This window comes from Labrus mixtus, chromosome 2 (assembly GCF_963584025.1).
Source record: "Labrus mixtus chromosome 2, fLabMix1.1, whole genome shotgun sequence".
Classification (NCBI taxonomy): domain Eukaryota; kingdom Metazoa; phylum Chordata; class Actinopteri; order Labriformes; family Labridae; genus Labrus; species Labrus mixtus.
This window is the reverse complement of record NC_083613.1, coordinates 23,685,772-23,707,791: the sequence shown is the minus strand read 5'-3', so window position 1 is coordinate 23,707,791 and position 22,020 is coordinate 23,685,772. Positions and strand designations below refer to the sequence as shown.

At 40.0% G+C, this 22,020-nt stretch overlaps 2 protein-coding genes across 3 annotated transcripts in view; both read left to right on the top strand.

The window, feature by feature from the left end:
- hhip (hedgehog interacting protein) overlaps positions 1–8,304 on the top strand; it is a 33,793-nt gene extending 25,489 nt beyond the window's left edge. Inside the window, exons 12-13 of the mRNA XM_061057301.1 lie at positions 5,431–5,579; positions 5,836–8,304. Of these exons, the coding sequence (XP_060913284.1) occupies positions 5,431–5,579; positions 5,836–6,032 (346 nt within the window). The 3' untranslated portion in view covers positions 6,033–8,304. The remainder of the gene's footprint in view (positions 1–5,430; positions 5,580–5,835) is intronic.
- The window catches only part of mmaa (metabolism of cobalamin associated A), a 147,602-nt gene that overhangs the window by 74,757 nt on the left and 50,825 nt on the right, over positions 1–22,020 (top strand). The window lies entirely within an intron of this gene.

Below are 22,020 nucleotides of genomic sequence, written 5' to 3'. Positions count from 1 at the left end.
GGTGCTTTATTTGTTGATATTTAAAAACTGGAATGTGTTGGGAGCATGCAAGCAAGCACATCTTCATAATTCAAATGTGTTTGCATGCTGCTGCGTCTTAATTTAAACCATATGCATCACAGTATTATGAATTGTTTAGATGGTATTGAAACATTTTTTGGTGCACAGCAAAGTGCAGGTGAAAACATGTGTTCCTCATCATGGGGAAAATATGCAGAGGGCATGAATTGATCCCAGAACATACAGGAGCATTCATGTCTGATATACAACCCTGGCATAGAGGTAATCACCACACACATTCACAGAATATGTGTAGTTCTTAGTCTACCTTCAAATTCCAAGCTGAATGTTACTTATTTTCATATCAGTTCATTTGGAGGATTTAAGGGAGTAACAATCTGCAGGGTTTAGGCGACCTATTTGCTCAAGTCACTAAGAAGGTTGTTTCCAATTTAAAACGTAATGAATACACAAGGAAATTCCCAAACATAGTAGTATTTCTCAAGTGGCACCAGATTTGATTGAGTGAGTCAGTTAGGTAAGAGAATCAGACTCAGTAGGAGAGAATTTCCATCCCTCGGATTCACAATAGAAACATATCTGCGGCTGATTATTCCTGGGTGACGACAGTGCCACCCAGGCATTAGCACAATTAATTACACCACAGATTACACCACAAGGCCCTGGTGGCTCGCTCTGTATTTATGTTTTCTGGCAACACCTCTGGACACATTTCTCCCAAAGAACAATTGTTTCCACCACCAAGTGGACTTGTTTAGTCTGTTAAGACCCTGTGGTGTTTGGAGTCTTGACTCCTAATACACTCTGGCTTGGTTATTATTATCCTGTTACAGGGCGGATGGAGAGGGGGTAACGGGGGGGGGAGCAAGTGGGGTAGCAAACGTGTCAGACCTTATCAAGTCTAGTAGTCCTTCCCTTTTTTAAAAATCCATACTGCAATGACATCTGGCCCCTAAAGCCGTCTCATAAAGAGGTTTGTTTTAAAGTATGGTGGTTTTTGTGGTGCAAAATGCCATCTAGCACTGTGTTTTGATCAACTGTGTGTTTGGAAACAAAGAGGGGGAAAGAGGAACTGTTAGGGAGAGTGGTAAAGGCTTGCAGGGAAACATCGGCCATAAAATCCCTCACCAGTGTTTGTGTAAACATGTCCTGGCCAGATGACTTCATTTCTAGGTATTTGTTTGTCAGTTGGAGTACCCCTCCAATAATAAATAGGCCACCATGCATTTTGGAACATGCTGAATGTGTGTGCTTACATGAGGGAGGCGAAGAGCAAGACTGGGCTTGTTTGTGGTAAAGCAGTGATATTTCAGATCGTATAGTCTGTATATGGTGACTGTGAGATTCAGAAGGTCTGAACTTTGAGTATAGGATCTCTTTACCATATATATGTGTATTCATTGTATCTAAGGCAATATGACAAAGCTTTTGCACAGCCCCTGAACAACCAAGAAATTCAGAGTACTCTGCACAAGACACACATGTAAAATAAACAAAATAAGATAAGGAAGAGTAAAATAAGTTTCTCTCTCTTATTCGTCTTAGATTAAGTACAAAATTGTACAGTTTATAAGTATTTATCTTTTGCTTTTCAGCATCTTATATCTAACAATAGTACAAATGTACTCATAAAGTGAAGCAGTAGTCCTCAAACTGAGTAACAAATCTGTTTGAATGTGGCTTACTTACTCTGCACACTGTGGGCAGGTATTCAGGCTGGGCAGGCGTCTTCTCATTCCCACTGCGTCTGCTTTTGATAACATAATTATTTATACAGTGAGAGCATTATATTTATGCCAGGAACAAATACTGCTGGAAACACCCCTTTCTTTTTGAGAAATAAACATACTAACAAAAGAAAGATATCATGATTCAGCACAAAACAGGGGTTATTTTTTTATCAGCCCTGTGTGTATATAATACACTATGGGACTCGTATAGTAAAGCTTTTGTGTTTATTATATCATAATTCAAAAAGGCACATGTTGCGCTCCATCCATGCGGTTGCATAAAATCAGCCTAGCTCTTACAGTAGGTTGTTGGCAGAGGCTTAATTGTAACATATAGAGCCAGACCTCCTGCTGTTTTCTGGTGTTAAATGTCATTTGCCCTTTTTGTCTGTTTCAGACGCTCCACAGAGAAGTAGGGAAAGCAGTGTTATGGAAGGCTTTTCACATGTCCAGGTTTTGTCAGCTGCAGGCTGGACTGATTGAATTACAGTGTGCAGAGACCTTAAAAAGACACAGTGAACCTCGAAAAGTGTCCTTGGACCTCCTTTAACTACGTTAGCCATTGAAGTCACAAATCACTTGATGTACAGGGAAATGAGACTGCGGCAGCCCGTTTGTGGATATATTTATCTGTATGTGTGCCTCTATGTTTTTTTGTGTGCACAGATATAAACTGTGTGGGTGGTGGGTACACGTGAACATGCACATCTGTGAGCCTGTGTGAGCGTGTGGTACGCTAGCTCCCAGCAGGCTGCAGGAGAAAAAAGCCTTTTCTTTATTTTCCTATCCCTCCTAAATCTTCCTACATCTCTGCTGTGGTCCTCCCATTGACAAAGCTGCTTGCCAGTCACACTGAATAGCCCTGGCTTCTACAATACACAGTAAATTTCTTACACAATTAAAACAAGGAATGAAGCTACAAAAGAAGCCCCCAAACAATGGAGTCAGATGACAAAACAGCAAAGGAGACCACACTGGGCCGTTTGATTAAGCCATTGTTAGGTCTCACAATGTACACCACTCCACTGCCCTTTTCTCACATATACCTCGTGTCAATCAAACAGACCCTGTGAGCCAACAAGCTAAACACACACACTAACACACACTCAAACACGCTGACAAACATAATAATCAAACAGATCAGGCTAATCTGAGGCAGAGCATCCACACTGCTCTGATAGTGCAGACCTGAATGGTGTGAATTTGTGATGACGTCTTTACCAGTAATAAGCTTACATTTTCTTATGCCTTAACTTAGCAGCTTCTAGTATGCCTTCTAACTTTCCATTCTATTTGTGTCTTATTTATGACATCATCTGAGTTTCATGCAATTTTCTGATTTGGGGCGTCATCATCACTTTCGCTCTCTTTCTGCCCCTGTAGCCACCTCATGTGTAAGCCATGTCGCCCTTATCCCACTCCCTGGCTCTCACACATACACCAGCCCTCCCAAAGTTGATAAATTCCCACAGTGGCTGTTGACCCAGCTGCCTTTGTCAAGTGGCGCTACCAGCAGGTGCTGTTTTCACAGCCACCCTGGCAGTCGTACAGACTGTTTAGTAGCGCTGCTGACCCCTGCCTGCTATTAACAGTGTTAGCTACAGACCCCCCTCACCAATTCTCCAGGGACTCTTACTCTTTCTCTCTCCTTCTCTTTTTTGCTCTCCTCCTGCGCTCTTTTTTAACTACATGCAGCCTGCAACAACAAAAGCCAACGCTGATGGAGGCTGGAGTTGGGTGCTGATGGGAGCATGGGAATCAACCCCCCTTTCCTGCCCTCCATCCTTCAAATTTAAAGCAACTTTATCACACACACACACACACATACACACACACAGTCATAGTCACAGTATTGTCACTGCACACTGCCACACATGTCAGTGTCTTAGTGTCTTACATTTAGAACTATTTTTTAAACCAGGAAGTACATACTCCTACAGGGACATACATTTGAGAAACATCACACAACACTGACGACTTCTCACACAGTTATTGTTTTACATTATGTAAAGAGCGTGAGCGTGTGTCCTTCAAGGTCCACACAGTGTGTGTGTGTGTGTGTGTGTGTGTGTGTGTGTGTGAGAGGAACAGCCACTAACAGACGCTTCACATTTGAACTTCATTACGCGCCTGCTGTATGATTTCCAGACTTGTAGAGCGTGATATGAAATAATTCTGTTTCAACCCATTTACCGATGTGCGTGTCTGGATGTTTGTCTTAATATGGAACGATCACAATATGTTTCTTGGGTGTTCAGACTTGACGCATATGGTGCGGAGATGTTGGTGTTTGTGCGTGTGTCTGCATTTTCCAAGTCATGTTTATATCTGCGGGAGCCGCGTGTTAACCTCTATGTGTTGTTTTGTTCATCAAGCAGGGGGAATTTGAGGAAAGCATGAGTCAAAACAATAAAAGCAACACTTTGAAACTGGAATGTTCCCAGCTTTACAGTTAGAATCCATCATGGTTAGAATCCATCTGTTTCATAGATGTCTGACATTATACAGAAAAGACACCAATGCAGTAACATGTAGTAACACAGGAAAATGTTACATATATTTTAAACAAGCGTAGAACGTGGCAGTATACGAATTCCTGAAGCCGTCACAATACATCCATGGGATGTATTGTGACAGCAACGTTCAAATAGATGTTCAAATAGAATATGTTAGTCACAGAACTTCTTCAAATCATATTAGTACTGTGTACCTTAGGAAACAAGAGTTAGTTTAGTGTTCTGTTTTTCTTAGCTTTTTTTGTCTGTCTGTTCTGTTGGCAACACTTTTTTTAAGAAGAAGTCAGGAATGGATTTTGCACGAAGCAGTGTGGAAACTGTGGTGATCTGGCAAATAAGAAATGATGCATGGAGGGTGTGACTTCTCACTGAAAGGCTTCAACAACTAAACAGACTGTGTGTGTACTTTCCTTTTGCATGTAACAAAGACCTTCAAATTTTACCACTTGGAACAGCAGCCGAGCACAGAACAAATACTGAGCTGATTATCTACACGCCTTTCACATCACACTGCTTTCCTTGAAAAAAAATCAGTAAAATCCTGTTTATATTCATAATTATTGCCTAAACACAGTGCCTATTATTTGAGATGTCTCTGTTGGCTTTCTGAAAGCTCCTTTTGAGGAACTTTAAAGTTTGTGCCAATTTTGGAGACCCCTGTGGAGAAAACAATCCCATCCTGCTTTCTATTAACAGTCAAAGTTATGAGTCTTTGTGACTTTTGCCTTTAAGTTTTGGTTAGTTACACACACACACACATAAAAAAAGTGATCATTCTTCTTTCTGATGGTCTGGTTTGCCTTTTTTCGGTCATGTGGAGACATCATTATTACTTTCAGTCTGGGGGCATATTGCCACCTATCGTTGCGGAGTCGTACATTATCGTCAATAAATCGATTCTCCCTGGTGCTTGTGTACTAGAACAATGACAGTAGTCAAATTAAAAAGCCTTGTCGAGCTGTAACTGTAGCGCGACTTCACTGAATGTTAACGTACTGAATGTCTGCGATGGGTATGTGATAACAAATATTTCTAAGTAAAATTGTACACATGCAGCATTATACAATCGATTTAAATTATACATCGACGTATAGCACTACTTGTGGTGTTTTGTGAGAATGACATTTGATATTGACTCTCACTCCTTTTAACAACTGTTGCAGGCCTCATGCTCCAAAGGAGTGCCAGCGTCCGGTGGAGCCTCCAGAGCTGCTGATGACGGCTTGTTCCAGACACTGTAAGAACGGACACTGCACTCCTACTGGAAAGTGCTGCTGCAGCCCCGGGTGGGAGGGACCCCTCTGCAGAGTTGGTGAGGGACCTTAGTTTTGTGTCTGCCACTTACAGAAAAGTGCTATCTGAGCAAACCTTCATGTGTTCTTTCTTCCTAGATGTTCAGATTAGTTAAATAATGCTTGATGACACGCACAGTAGGCCTGTGCACTTTTTCTAAAATCAATCATAAAGTAAATCCTCTGTGACTTACTTTAGAAGGAAACAACTCCAGTTTGTGTTTCTTCTCATGTTTTCTTACTTGACACTGATTTTCTCTTTCTCTTTGGACGCAGCCAAATGTGAACCAGTCTGCCGCAATGGAGGAGTGTGTATGGAGCCCAGCAAGTGCCTCTGTAAGAGCGGCTACTCTGGGCCCCAGTGTGAGAAGAGTGAGCAGGGAATGCCCAACGACCAGGAGAAAGACGGCATAATGGACCACATCATTGACATGACCTCGTATCTCCTGGACCTGACCAGCTACATCGTATAGGGGTGTGCTGGGGGGGAGCTGCTTCCCCACTGTCCCCCTCAAGTCGACACAAATCTACCTACCACCACCAGCAGACTCTAACGAGGTGTCCTTAATAAGGCTTCTTAATCCCTCACACACACACACACACACACACACACACACACACACACACACACACACACACACACACACACACACACACACACACACACACACACACACACACACACACAGGATCCATGTCAGACTGCTTTTAATCCTCATCACTGAACTCTTCCTCTTCCACCTATAAGCTACTTGCTCCTGAGCACCAGGCCTGGCATCCAAGCCGTGTTCACTTTTCAGAGACCTGCAGGCACCAGCAACATGATTGAGAAGCATGGCTGAGTTAGGGTAGCTCAGTTCACTTCCTCTGCCGTTCAGAAAACACTCTCACAAAGGTCACTCCACAGGAACAGGAACTCTGCAAACGAGAACATTTTTACCCCAAGACTTTGGATCTTTTCTGGGGCCATTTGTTGCCTTACTTCTGGTGGGAGACCCCTCCCACCAGAAAAATGGAGTCTGAGGCACTTCAACTGAGACTCAAATGATTGTTCAGGGGTTCTTTAAGGATTTAAAGTTGTATGGAGTGGTGGGGCTGAAGGTTCAATTTGTAGTTAAGGTCTATTCAAAATGAACAAATGGAAAGTCTACATACACAGACTCTGAAGGAACGCTCTGCAGCTCTGCTAAAAAAAACAACAACTGAGAAGTCCATGAGAGTCGTGGGTCACATAGAGCCCAAAGTGCTTAGTGCTGTACTATTTTAAAAAGGAACTAATACGAGAGAGATGAACCATGTTGTCTCACCTATAATGTTGTATTTAGTTTGTGAGCGCATTTTCATGAAACGTTACAGTATACAGTCTGTATACTCTGCTTTGCAACACTCATTTGCTACAAATGAACAGGATGGATCTTCAACAAAGGACTGGTACTGACACGGAAAAATGAACGACTGAGTTTGTCAAAGCCAGTCTCAATCTGAACCGAGTTTTTGGCTCCCATGCACTGTATACATGTTTTATTTTTCCATTCACTTTGTTTTCAAAATGGGGTTGTCGTTTAAAGCGCAATGACACAAGTTACGCATTTAACATATAGGCACCATCACTCTATAACAGGTGTGGTTTTACAATCTCTTGTCATTGCGTCACACACTGAAACTGAACCTGAATTAAAATCTACAAAGGGAAGAGAATTGCGCGGTGATGTATATTTCCAATAGTGCTTACCTAAGTATTGCTTAGCATTGCAAAAAAAAAAATATTACTATTGTTATCATAGAGGAGGGTTTATTTTTTTAAGCGTAATAATATATGGGAGAGAACCGTGTTTATAGAAAGCAGTTTTACACTAAGCTTGTCAGTTCATGTCATTTTCTTGTACTTAAACATACAACTTCTTCTGTTAAGAGAGACCAGTGTGTTAAAGTAATGCATGTCTGTGCCTGCATTAAGTAATTTCAAGTGAGATTATCAAAGATCCCGTCAGGCCGCCAAGGCGTTGTGGAAGCAGAACACAGTCAGAGGTGATCTTATCTACAAACAGGAGACTTTAGATTAACTTTTAGTCTAATGGAAAATAATGTGCAGACATTACACTCGATTGAGCATCTGACTGCTGCTGTCAGAAAACAGTTCAACACAGACTGGGCTGTCTGGAGCAACATCAATGTGCTGTGTCTTTTCAGATACCACACTGAAGTTAAAATGTATGCAGCACAGACACATTTTGCCATTTAAATTCCATACAATGATTCATGATTAAAAACCATCACTGTTTAATAGTGTTGAAGACAAATGTTTGAAAGTTTTTCTCTCCCCCAACTTTTTTTTTTCTCAAATCAAGGCTCAAATTAAAAAGGTCAATTAAAGCTGTTGTTTTTTAATCTGTGAAGATGTATGTCTTCTTCATCTCCACCCTTGCTTGTGTTTGCTGAATAAATCAACTCTACCTGGTCTAAATGGAACTCATGCTGTAAAATGGAAAATTATGATTTTTTTTTAGCACTTAATGTGAAAGTTGCATTGTAGCTGCTGAGACGGCGTGGTGTGAATAGAATAACCATTTTCATTATTTAAGTAGTTAAACAAACAAAAAAATTATTTAAGTTCTCTATGTTGTTTTTACCATTGTACTGTATGCGACAATTTTTTTATTCCTGTATTGTAAATAAAACTAGGGATAACTTTGTTTCTCTACAGAAATATCAATATGTCTATTAAAATTTATAGCATGTCTGAAATATTTGTGTGTTTTTTTTGGGTTATTGGTAATTTAAAATAAAAAATAGATTTACTAATGGTTTTCTTATAATATACAAGGAGAACCAAAAAACAAAGTCTGGGAGCACATTCTCTAGCAGACGCTTCTCGTCCCCCTCACGTTCATAAAGATGTTCATCCAACCTGGTTCAAGGAAGGCCAATCGTAATTTAGACTTAGTCAAACACTTGTGTATTAAGTTGGACTAGAGGCTATCAAAACTAGATGAAAGAGGCTAGCTCCCTAGTCTAGCAGTGTACCACAATGTGTGAGCAACACTTCCCCGTAGGACGGAAAATACTTGAAGGCCTACACCGTGTAAGTGAAAAATATTTAGTACTTACATAAAGTTATGAAAACGTTTTTTATTAGTCACTTTATTGAGATGCCTTTCGGACCGCTGGAATTTTTTCATAGTCCTAGGAACTGTTGAAAGCCTCTCCGTCTTTTACTGATTCCACACTGCAGGAAATGTTAACTATTTTAGTTCCTAGAACCTCGTTTAGAGGAACCTTTTCAGCTAGTGCTTCAGAGTATGTACTTTCCTATCACCATGGCGATGTGAATGCAGACAGAAAAAAGTTCCCATGGTGTGTAGTTCTCAGGGAACTCCCTATTGGATAGTTTCTCTTCAAAAAGGTCCCCAGAACTGTTTGGTCCGAAAACACCTTTGGCTTAGAGTAAAGGCACTAATCTGGAAATAAAATAAAAAATAAATTCCCTTGAATTCTGAAGCTTAATCATTCTGATATTATATCTAATCTAGTTCAGATGGCAAACATAGTTATTTTCTTCTGAGAAAAAAGGCACAATATCCCTTTTTTTGGCTCAAAGGTGACAGTTGTTGACCTCTTGCCACGTTTCCTGTATCACAAATTACAGAACTATAAAATAAATGTTTTTGTGACATTGTATTAAAGACTAAAAAATCTGTCATTGTGTGATGTAAATGTAATGTATAAGAGCTGGCCCCATACTGGGAATTCTCTAATTTCTGGTAAGTCGACTGCAATGTTTTCCACTGATGGCTTGCTCAGGTAAAATAGCAAAGAGAAGAAGTTAGCAAAATGTTTAAGTTAAACTAGAGCCAATGTGGCTCCAGGCCTAGTCACTTAACTCCTGCTTGAATGGAAAGCTGCCTGCAGAGTTGACGATGAGGAGCAAGCTGAGATGGCTGCTCTGTCGTCATGCAGCATCGTGGCATCGCTCGAAGTCAAGACTGACTCCTCATTTGAAGTGGAAATTCTGCACTCTTGTTTTTTCGGAAGTACAGAAAAAAACTTCATGCATGGAGTTACACACGCAAGAGCCACTGCTGATGACAATATTAATTTCCTTCTCAAAATACCAATGAGGCTTTGTGTTGTGTAATGATAGCGAGTGGAGACCACCCACCTTACTCTGGTCTCACTAACACATACACAAAAGCACACACACCGCCATATTTAGAGTAATGCAATACTAAGTTGTCTATGCACTACTCAGATCCAATCAAAATGGCATTAAATGGAACTGTCCAATAGTGCTGTGAGGTACAATATATACTTGAGTTTACACACTATCTGTGGCATGAACCATTACTTTTCATTTGGAATGGTTTTGTTTTTCCTTCCCAAAGGGCCCTTGTCTGGCTATCTTTCCCAAACAGTGTAACCCAGTACTTAGAATAAACATGAGGAGTCTGTATACCAAATATTTGTAGGACTGAGATGGCTGGAAGTGAATGCTATAATATTGTATACATGAGCGAAAGAGGCGGCGCAAGCAAAACTTATAGGGTAACTCGAGCAGACAGGAAAACAGGATTATTAAGCGAGGAATCTGTCTTTTTCTCTTCACACAAACGACAGTGAACAATTAATCATGCTGTATTTACAAGTGTTTATATTCTGTAGTAAATTAATATGTCCTACGGGACTATTACTGCCTCGTGCTATTGAAATCATTCAAATTTAAATATTGACACACAAAAAGAGCGAGCTTGGTTGAGGGAAAGTGCAAAAATAATTACATCTGTAACTACAAAGTCATAGGTCCCAGCAGTATTTCCTTGCCCCCCCCCACTCAGATATTATAAAAGCTGAGCCCTCCAAGGACCTACACAGAAATAACAGAGATACGGTGCTGTCAAAAATGAACATCAATTTGAAATAAAAACAAATTCTATATATTTTTTTCAGACTAGGCCTACACACACTTAACTAAAGACCATTGAATAAACTTAACAGTACTTTTTTTTAAGGATTTTTAGTGAACAAACCTCAGAGGAGCAGACAGAGCCTCGTGCTCAGGACTTGAGTTTGTATAGCACTTTTCTAGTCTTCAACTCACCACACCACATTCACACACTGATGGAAGCGGCTGCTCTGTAAAATGTCCATCAGTATTAAATATTCACTTCATACACATACATTGGCCACTGATGCAGCAGTAAGAGTCACTTAAGCTTGTTTCAAATCAAAATGCATTGCAACATGGAAGGTGTAGTTTACATCTTACACGACAATCCTAACACTACAAATATCAACTTAACTAGCTTCACCATGACAGATTTGAACACAATTACATTTCCCATGTTATTGTTTTGTAAAGATCATACATAAATGATCTACGTTTTAAAAGATGTTGTAACTTCATCATTTTTAAATATAGACCACCAGGATTCTTTTTACTTCCAGAGCAAAAACAATTAAATCCTTTTTCACAAATGTTCCTGTTTGGTGGCACTGCTCCTTTATAAAGCTCAGACAGTAATCCACTACTGATGACTCCAACAACATGCATTTTCTGATCCTGTCCATGTTGACATGTCCAATCATGACACTTTTCTGTAAACCTCTCACTGCGATTGTGGCATCCGTTCAAATCTTGTTTGACGCTCCCTGCACTATGAATAATTGTTTCCACTGTGCTCTAACAGCAAACAACAAGCTCACCAACATAACCATGGAAATCATTGAGCATGTTGTACTGTGGCTCTGAGTTTGATGTCATGTGTTAACACATGAAGTCATGATGTCTTGTCAGGGAGGGATCCTAGCTGGGGAGAAAACGTTGATTAATGTTGTACTTTAGCATCTGTGTTTGTCTGTATTGGCACCAGTCTCTTGTGATTTGGGGCATAAATTGTGGCATCTGCAGGATTCAACATATTGATTTATGTGAGAAAATTGAATCTGGACTTTTGTAAACATTTGTGGTGTTTTTTTTTTCAGTGAGTCTGTATGTTCTTTTCCTGCATCTGTGTGCATGTCAACCCCCTGGTTGTATATCTGGTTTTGTCACACCCCTAATTGCGTAGTGATTCCTGTGACCTCATGTGTTTACACAGGCTGACTCAGTGAGGACTACTGCTGAAACGCAAGACCAAGGCCGCTGAAATCTCATATTCCCTGGCCCGATCACTTACTTATGAAGACACGCTTTCCAAGGAGTCTGCTGCTGTGGCCTTTTCCTTCTGCCTCACTTAACTCATGGCTTATCGCATAACAAAACAAACCTCACTCGGCGACCACCTTGGAGAGTTTTGGGTGGTTTTAAGTGAGGCTGTTGGTCAGGCTTTTTTTTTTTCTGAGCGAATAAGAGGTTTTTTTTAGGTTTCACACCTCCTCTATGTCACGTTTCACACTTCCTCAATCCATCTCAATACCCTGTAATTAACACAAATTCTCCAATCCCTAAGCACTTCCTCTTCCTTCTTGTGTTCATCTTTCCGCTCCCCTCTGTTCTTCTCTCCATGCACTCTTCATTCCTTCTCTCACCTTCCTTGCTCTCTGCTCCTGGATTCAGAGCTTGTTTACTCTCCCGGACCACAGCACTGACTCGCATCCATGAAATGATGCAATTAAGGTTCCCACTGGGGCTCAATCTGTCATGTTAACACATGCTAAACCCCCACAGAGGGCCGAGAGCAGAGCTGAGTGTCGGACGACAGGTAAGACTGACGGGGGTGAGGGGCGGCGGTTATAAAATGACGCCTTGTGCTTCAGAGGAGGAAAAATGTATCCATGATAAATGAAAACACACAACACTGACTGGAGAGTATTCTAAAAGGTTGAGTGAGTGTGCAGTATGTCAGTTTCTAAATATCTTCATGTCATTTATAAACCCTGTTCCTCTTTATGTCCTTCATTTGTCCTTCACTTTTATGTGCACTTGACTATCTGGAAGGACTAACAGGGAAAAGGATTAACTTGAATATTCTACCTGTAATCTGAGGTTGAGATGTCTCTAGGTAGTGTTTTTTTTTACTATGAAATTGCTTGAGCACATAAATATTACAAATATAGCAAAAGTAGGGGCTTGGTGGTAGAGTCGATTGTCTCGCAACCAGAAGGTAGGAGGTTTGATCTCTATCGCTTGCAGTCACACGTTGAATTGTTGATTGCTCCTGAGGTTAAGCTGGCAGTGTGTGAGTCCGTGTGGATGGAATACTTCTGTTGGGAAGTTGGTCACTTTACGGAGCAGCCAAGTGTGTGAATGTGGAGTGAATGGGTGAATGTGACATGAAGGGTAAAAAGCGCTTTGCGTTGTCAGAAGATTAGAAAAGCGCTATACAAGTCAATTTGCAAAGTAGACGCAATAGCCTTTTTTTAACTTTACAAGAAAAGGCACAGGTCCAGAAAAGTCCTTAATTTATTTGTTAGAGAAATGCGCCTTGGAGGCATTGGTACAGGAACCAAAACTTTTCTATTCTCCAAAAGTGTCAAAAAAGAGAATCTTCAGATTAGAAAAAGAAGTTGGTCTTTTGCATGCAGCAATCCAAAGAAATTAAGGATACAGTAATCCTTGATACCCTCCTATCATATTTACAACATGGACAACCAACAGGGGATGACTGAACTGAATGAAAAGGGAGTCATGTGACAGCCCTGTTTAGTATAGGATTATGGGTGCAGAGGAAATAAGTTGATATGTCAAATGTGCTGAAAAGTTGGTTGGATAAATTGCAGTCACCACACTGGTGTTAACTGCAAGTGGTTGAACTGGTTGAATTTCAGTTAAGTAGTGGGATCATACCAGAAACCAGTGCTGGCTAAATAGTGAAACATCAGATTGCATCCATTATTAAGTGCTACAAGAATTCCTGATAAGATCACTGAAGAGTCTTATGGAACAACAGGTAGTGATCAAACCTGGTGGAGATGGTGGCACCTGCAAGTGGCTCAGCGGTCGGGACGCACTCAGTAAAGTATGCATGTAAGATAGTCTTCCAATATTGTTTTCTTAGATTCATATATCTTAAATAGTTGTCAATGCTTATTAAAATAGTTATTTATTGTTAATACTGTATTGACTGTAAATTTAAGGGGGAACTAGGCCTCTTCATATTGTGGATTAAATATGAGTTTTATTTTATTTTGCCTTCTGAAAAGACCTGCTAATCTGATTCTTTGCATCCATCCTGGCTGAGAAACACTCGTGTTTTTTTTTTATTGTGAGCCAATTTAAACTAGTTCCTCAGGGTTTCTGCCCCCACTTTAAGAATAAACCTCTTACTGAAAACAATCCTGCTCCTTTTTGGTGTCTTAATTATGGAACAAAATGCATCAGAAAATGCAACAAAAGAATTCACAGATATTGGTGAAATGTGCTACTTTAAGGGTAAGGGCAGTAGCAAATCGCTCCCTACATGTGCATGTGTTACTCTGCATATATCATACATTTCTGTGTGTGTGATCCACATCGAATCTGCATATGGCTGTCTAAGACAACACATCGCTCTTTGTCCGCCTCCCCTTTCTGTGATCCTCAGCCTCAGTAGGTAAACAACTGCTGTCGGTTGAAATGGACCACCTAGGTATAAGTTTCCATATGGGGGTATTCCCTGAAAGCAAAGCAAAGACATTTTCCGAAACACATTAAAAAGAGTTATGCAAATGGTTTACGGCAGCGCTCGTGTGGCTGTATTGTTATATTAATCTGTATAAACTGTGGCTCATCTTGGCAGGACCCTTTGTTTGTCTTCGCTCTTAATCTGCAGGGCTCATCTTGAGCTTACATCATCCAGAGTCAACAGAGGGACATCCGCCACAGCCTTACTGCTGACACTATAGCTAACACTGGGGTCAAACAGTGTTTGTGTGTCTCTGTCAACCAAAGAGACCAAGCAAAGCCAAAAAAGGTCAGCAACTGATCGAAATTGTCCACATAAATTCATAGGGATCTGGCTACTGAAACATTGCATGTAACTGTCTAAATTTACAAGAAAATGGAAAAGTATGCAATATGCTATCCCAACACTGACTTACATCCAGACCTAACCTGCCCTACAAAGAGAGAAAACGTAACATTGAGAGGAAAAGAAAATTAAAGCACAGTTGTTTTTTTCTGCGGATGCAAAAATGTGGTCTCTTCGACTGAAGTGTGGCCACAGCTTGCATCAGACCACTGATGGTGAGTCTGTGTCCAGGCCAAGGTGAACTCTGCCAGATGCATGCCTTCTCTTTATCTGTACTGGCATTGCCTGTTTTGCTGCGCTGTGAGGACCAAACAGTTTATCACACACCACTAAAAAAAAGAGGTTGGGGTCTTGCACAATAGCAAGCACCCACAGACGCACTCACAGTAGTGACACAGAAACATTCATTTACATGACTGCATAGAAAGAAATGCCAACATCTGCATGCACATCTTTCTTGACCATCAGTCTACTGCATCAACACCTAGCCTATAGTGGTCAGTGCATGCGCCCCATGTACAGAGGCTATAGTCCTCCAAGCGGGCAGCCCAGGTTAATCCAACTCGTAGCTCTTTTTACGCATGCCACTCCCCAATCTCTCCCTTTTTTTTTAAATCTAACCACTGTACTATCTCCAAAATAAAGGAGTTAAAAGTCTTTCACTAAAAAGTGTTAAACTTCTTTCTAGATATGATCAATATGTCTTTAATGACAAATTATGAAACAGTCATTTCAAGTTGCTGTAATTAAGTATTTTCTTAAAAGGCCCACTCTTCATTCAGGCAACCTAGTTTACTATTTTAAAAACTCACTTTATTGCAAAGATCCTCAGTAAAGTATTGGCTAATCAGTTTTATGACTTTCTGCATAACAGCAGGTTACTTGAGGACGTTCAGTCAGGATTTAGAGTCCACATTAGGACTGCGACTGCACTGGTTCAAGTTACAAATAATCTACCTATGGCTTTAGACAGTGGATTTATCTCTGTCCTTGTCCTGTTAGATCTCACATTTAATATGACTGACATTTTTTGCTACTTAACTCAGACAAGACTGAAGTTAGTGTGCTTGGCCCCAAACACCTCGGAAAGACATTTTCTGGTGATGTAACTGTCTTGGCCGCCATCAGTCTGGCATCAAGCACCAAGGTTAGGAATCTGGGAGATATTTTATCAGGATATGTCCTGGAACTGTCACATAAAACAAACTTCAACAAAGGCATTCCTTTGTTATGCACCATCTTGGGGAGACCAAGACCCTCAAGTTGTTTGTCCAATTTGATGGAAACACTCATGTAAAACTACCTTTTTCCCCCCAATGTTTCGATGCTGATTGTTGATCAGAAAAGTCACAATTTACATGTTATAAAGTTATGTTTTGCACATAGCCCCAGAGAAACGCCTCTTCGATAGTGTTAACTATCGAAGTAATTACGTAGTTACGTTTTATTAAAGATTCCACCTCCATCAAACTGGACAAACAACCCCACAGATGTCTCATAAACCGACAATGTGTGTACTTTAATGTGTGTAACATGAGTTGGATTTTCACATTTACAGAGTATTTTTGTCATATTGTGTAGTACTGTACAGGGTTTAAGTGTAGTGGTAAATAGAGCTGTAGTTTCCAGAAACACTATGGAGTAGCTATTTAAGTTTAGTTTTCGATAAGCACAATAAAAACCTTTTTACCAAACTTACCACAACACACAATGTGAAATAAAGACAGACAATGGCAAGCTATAGGAGCCAAATCGCAAACATCAGGTGCATTCCGTTAAAAAACCATTCAGAAAAGCTAGTCAATGCATTTTTTTTTTTTTTGGATTATTGCAATTTCCTTTCATCAGGCTGCTAAGTCTTTACAGACTCTCCAACTGATCCAAAATGCTGCAGCATGTGCACTGACTAGAAGTAGGAAAAGAGATCATTCTTTTCACTTGTTGAATGAATCATCATTTACTGCAAAACCAAAAAGCTAAGCAGAATTTAGTGAACAAAAAACAACAGATTGTTTATGGCTTTAGTATCACAATAACTTGCAACACTTCACAGCCTCTCAGTCAAACCCACACACAAATGCTTCCCCATAACTCTAACTCCAGTGTCAGAAAGCACTCTACCAAATTAATCACAAATAAATCAAGTCAGTGTTATTCCAGAAATAAAGGATTACATATTATACATGCCCTTCTCCTCAGTGAAATATTGAACCGAATACCAAATATTGTTTACTCCTTCTCAAAAAATATTGCCCATTCATTCTTCAGTGCCACATAAGGTTAAAAAATGCATTGGTGTCATTTTTATTTGGTGATGCTTTGGCGTATTTGCATTGTTAAGTGTTTTTCTTAGTATACTGACATTGCCAAAGCCCTAATCCTTGTTTTGGTACGGAGACTGCCTGTGTTGGTGGTGTACTGTGTGCATCCTAATCTCTTCAAAGCTCTGTGTCGAATGGCTGCACTGCCTCTCTGTACACTGTGTACTCCCAGTTCAGCTATAGCCTTGACAAGCATGGTAAAGTGGTGAAAGCAAGAGGTTGTTACACAAACAGAATAGAGAGGAAGCACTGAAGGATCATACACAGAAATACATGCCTTTTTGACTTGGGTTCACAAACAAGACTGATGTACTGTAAACAAACCTGTCAGGAAATCAGAAAACATGTATCACCAACACATATAATAATAATAATAGCTTCACTCTTGTGTTTTGAATCTTAATGTGAGGAAGTTGTTTTTTAAGCGGCCGTTGTTCAATAGAGGGCGCTAGGGTGCTCCCCATCCACTCCTCCACAAGGGCAAAGACAGGCCTTCACTAAATAAGATTTTTTTAAATGAGTTTTCAATCAACACTAAAGTTACTGATTCGTGACATGTTTCTGGTCTTGGGCCCTAGACTCCAGCGTTTTGGGCCTCCATTGACTCACCACCCACATCACCACCCAAAAGTAGGCAGTAGAGGGATACATCCCTGGAACTGAGATGAAAAGAGCAAGTCATGCAGTGTCACTGGATCAGAGCATTGACCTTTTTTGTTAAAGATACATGAGAGCAGCAGACAAGGCTAGCATTAGTAAGCAGTTTTTAAAAGCTTGTATCCACAGAGTTGAGGAAACATATGGCTGTAAGTATGAACGCATCTGGTGTTGTTTGTTCAGTAAAAAACTTTGAATCCCTAATGTGACCAAATCTAGTATCTGATCCATTAGGTGTCGAGTATCAAACCAGTGTTGTTTTAATTTCAAGTTCCGTTTTAGTACAGAGTATCATACTAAGCTTAAAAAAGCTGGAAAACATTGCTTGGGAGAGGGATGTCTGGGTCAACTTGCTTTGACTTCTGCTACCAAAGAACGACCCTGGATAAGTGGGAAAAAATAGATAGACGGTATGCACCAAGAAACTAGACAAGGCAGACAATAAGTGATAAAGATAACTCTTCATATAGCCAACATCAGTCATTTCTAGAGGTCCCCGATTTCTCACTGTATCCACTGTCCCATCTCTAATTAAAGGAATAAAAAGCCCCCCCGCCCAAAACAAAAAAAACACGAACAGAGAGAGAGAGAGGTATTTAAATGAGCATCATGGTGATGAATGGAGAAATACACTCTCCCCTTTTTTTCCATCCTGCTGCCACATCGATGCCTGCTGCACGCTTCGGGCTCTTGTGCAGGTGTCTCGTGTCCTGACCTCATCCCTGATCATAAGTCATTAACCCCTCACTCCTGGGTGGCTCCTTTGCAAGCCCTTTCTGAACTCTGACCCCAGAATGTCCATCATCATGGCTGCCACCTGGTAAAAGTATATACCTAGATCTGTTTTGTTGACAGTCTTCTCACAGCAACACATAAATCAGCGTTACACCCTCAAAATAAAATATGATACAGCCCCGCTTTGACACACAACTGTTTTCATACCAGACTTGATATTGAAATAGTCGTGCAAATTGTTTTACAGAGATACAGTTTACCAAAGCATTTGATCCTTTCAATTTCTTGAAAATAATATATAACATTTCCAATCCTATTGAATATTCTTTGCCAGGGTCTTATGGTGGAAGTTAAAAGTGTTGGATATTGTTAATTTCTACCATTTCACCCAAAAATATAAAAAACAATTGCATTGATATACATGCATTGCTTACATATTTATGGTTTTAGTAATTCACTTGTATGTAATTTAATGATTATTCAACGGACATGTTTTACCGACGAATGAATGTATTTTGTTATTTTGCTACTGCATCAGAGCTCTGTGAAGTCCAAGACAAATTTCCCACTGGGACAATAAAGTTAATCTTAATCTTAATCTTTAGTACACTCATACTAGAGTTGTAATGGTATTTGTAATTGCCCGGACTCTCAAGGTACAGACGTCATGGTTTGATGCATAATATGTCTGAGTGGAGAAAAAAAGGCAGTCACACACGACAGTATCCAATTCCTAACGCTATTGAACAAAAAAACGCAAAAGACAAAGCAGACACAACAAAACACAAGAAAAAGAAGGGTGACATGTACAGAGCCAGAACATCAGCTCGCTTCTTTAGATATTTTGTGTGTGGGGAAACTTATGGTTCCCAGTGCGGTATGTCATTCAAAATATGTTGAACAAGCTAATGAATATTAGACAACATCACCTAGATATACTAACCCCATGAGCTAGGTGAAGGTATACAGGATTCCAACATCTCCCCGCTGTTTTAAAAAAAGCCTCTCGATGTGAAGGCAGAGAGAGTCGATGACTTTGAATGAGTATTTTTCATTTTGGAAATTCATTAAAAAATAAAACTAGTTGCATTTACATTCCAACAGATATGCGTGTGGATGCAGTATTAAAGGACGCTGCCTTTTTTTCATTCGGTGTGCACATAAGGCAGTCAGGGAACTGCCCTTTACTGGTGTTGAACAGCGGTGATTGAGCATGAGATGTAATCTGCAACCACTGTTGCACTAATAACAGATGGCTGGGCCTCCAATGCCACTCAAAGATATCGCTCAGCGACCGCACAGTTCAGCTAAGAGTAATCATTGTGCACCTTTGAGCGGTTCATAATAATCTCTCAGACACGCAGGTTTATCATAAATATGATACGTTGCTTCTAAAGACACATTTTATTTTGTCTTTTTATTTGACATTGTAATAATTTTATTTTTTCTAATCAGGAGATGTTTTTCATTTTGTGTTGCTTTTATTTAGCATTGTTTTTGTTTTTTCTCTCTCTTTATTGTTTGTTTAATACGCTACAGGCTGGAGAAACATTCTAAAGGACATTAGATGGAACACTTTGTGACTTTTACTACTGTCAGTTTAAAATAACTTAGAGAAATCTAGAGATATGCATTCAGGACATTTTGTTGCTTTTTTCCCGTTCTACCAATCTCACGTATGCAGAACCCCAACCTGAGGAACAAACTGGACCGTCCCTACTTTGTACTGTTACACCCGTAACTCATACTGAAAACTTGTGCATAAGAACCAGATGTACTTTTACCCTTTTTTCATAGGCACGAGACTATGAAGGCATAAATAACAGAAACAGAGTTCTGCAGAATTCAATAAGAGACTCAGTACTTTACATTTCTTGCTATAACTCAGTTTGCAGAAAAGATGCAAGGCTCATCCCACTTTTTGATTTAGCCATAATTTTCTGCCCTTAACTCCAAATGATAAACAGCAATTATAAAAACTAATTTTATCAGATTTTTCCAGTGCACTTCTTTCTTTATTTATTTTATCTCTGTAGGAAAGATCTGTTAGGCAAATACTCTCAAAGAAAATGTCCAGCGAGCACACCATCATGTCAGTTGAAACAACATCATTGAAAAAGTATAATTTAATATGAGCAGACTGTATGTACTTTGTGCTTGACAACCAGCATTTTTCCAGGAATTGTCTTTTAACATTGCCGGATTCTATCCAATCTCATCATTTTTGATTGATATGTCTACATTTTTGAGCAGGTGGGGGTTGGGGAAGAGGCTTTAGGCTAATTCTGTGATCTCTTTGTGGAGCTTCCCTTTTCAGGTTGAGGAATCAAAGAGCACAGATGTGTCACACCTCTAATGTGGTCAAAAGAAAAGGAAGATCTGCAGACACACACTCTAAATCTTGATCTGAGCCCACCAAGTGCATGCTGGCAGACGGAGGCGTCACTTGCCACACACTGTGCTAGCACAGACAACGTTTATCATTCTGTTTTATTGTAGCGGACACTTTCTTTTTTCTTCGATTCCCTCACTTGTACTCCTTTTTGGCAAGAGGGATTAAGTTTAATTGTATCGTTTATGACAGATACAGAGTGAGGTTTGGCGCTTATTCAAGACAGACCATGCCTAGTCATTTATGGTTTCTTTCCCCCTCAGTGGCTGATGTGTGGTGGTGACACGTTTGACAAAAACCATCCAAGATGAAGGGTTTGGGTGGGGGTTGAGAGCATGTGAACAGAAAAGAGACACACAGTTAAAAATGAGCAGATACAAATTTGACAGAAAATATTCAATTTTCAAGCAGCCTTCTTTGGTTTTTACTTCCATCAACCAGTGCATCAATTATTCGTTTTTTACAGGTAGGATTTGTTCAAACTTGAAACAGATGTTGCTGTGCTGAGTACTTTTGCGTAATGGTCTTCTTTCCAGTGGTGGCATTCAGAGGCCACCTACCCACAAATAATCTCACAATTAGATGAATGGGGTTTGGGGAACATTGCAAAGTGTGTGGCATTTGTTGTTTTCAGGTCAGACAAATTGAGGTGTCAAGTGGGAACAAAAAAGTCTGGTTTGCTGTAAACTGATTTTACAAGCAGAATTATGTTGGTCTTGGTGGGAATTGGTATAAATAGTTTAATATGTCCCCTTGGTGAAGCTGTAGTGAGGTCAGCAATGACATCAACTTAAAAAGGCTTTTTCTAACAGCTGATGTTCATTCACTAGACAGATGTAGCGTTTAAGTAAGATTCATGTTTGTGTGTGTGTGTGTGTGTGTGCGTGAAGTGTAAGTGTGTGTGTGTGTGTGTGTGTGTGTGTCTGTGTGTGTGCATGTGCGCTTTTGATTTTGCATGGTGAGAGGACCACCAGGCCTCCAGACATGGACTCCGCCTTTGAGCTTAATACAACTGATTGCACCCTGATCAGTACTGGTAATAGTTAAGGCTTCAAAGGCTCTCTGAGGCAGCCAGCAGATATTTCCGACCCAGAGTTGTAAGTCCCAACTTTCAGAAAACATTAAGTCCTCCTCTGTGCGTCTGTCTTTCATTTTTGCTAATACTTAATGAATTTATTTAGTTTCTTTCAGTCAACAAATGAGACGGATGAATACAATAATATGACAATATAGTAATAGTGATTAAAGAGCTTTACAGTTCATTCTCGACCTTAGAAACACTATTTGAAAACTCAACTCAAAGTTTACTTATAATTATAAAGCATTGCATGGTTCTTGAGATTTTGATTCAATCAATCGAGATTGTTATTGGCAAGTTTTCTCTATTTCTCTACTAGGCTGGATACACCAC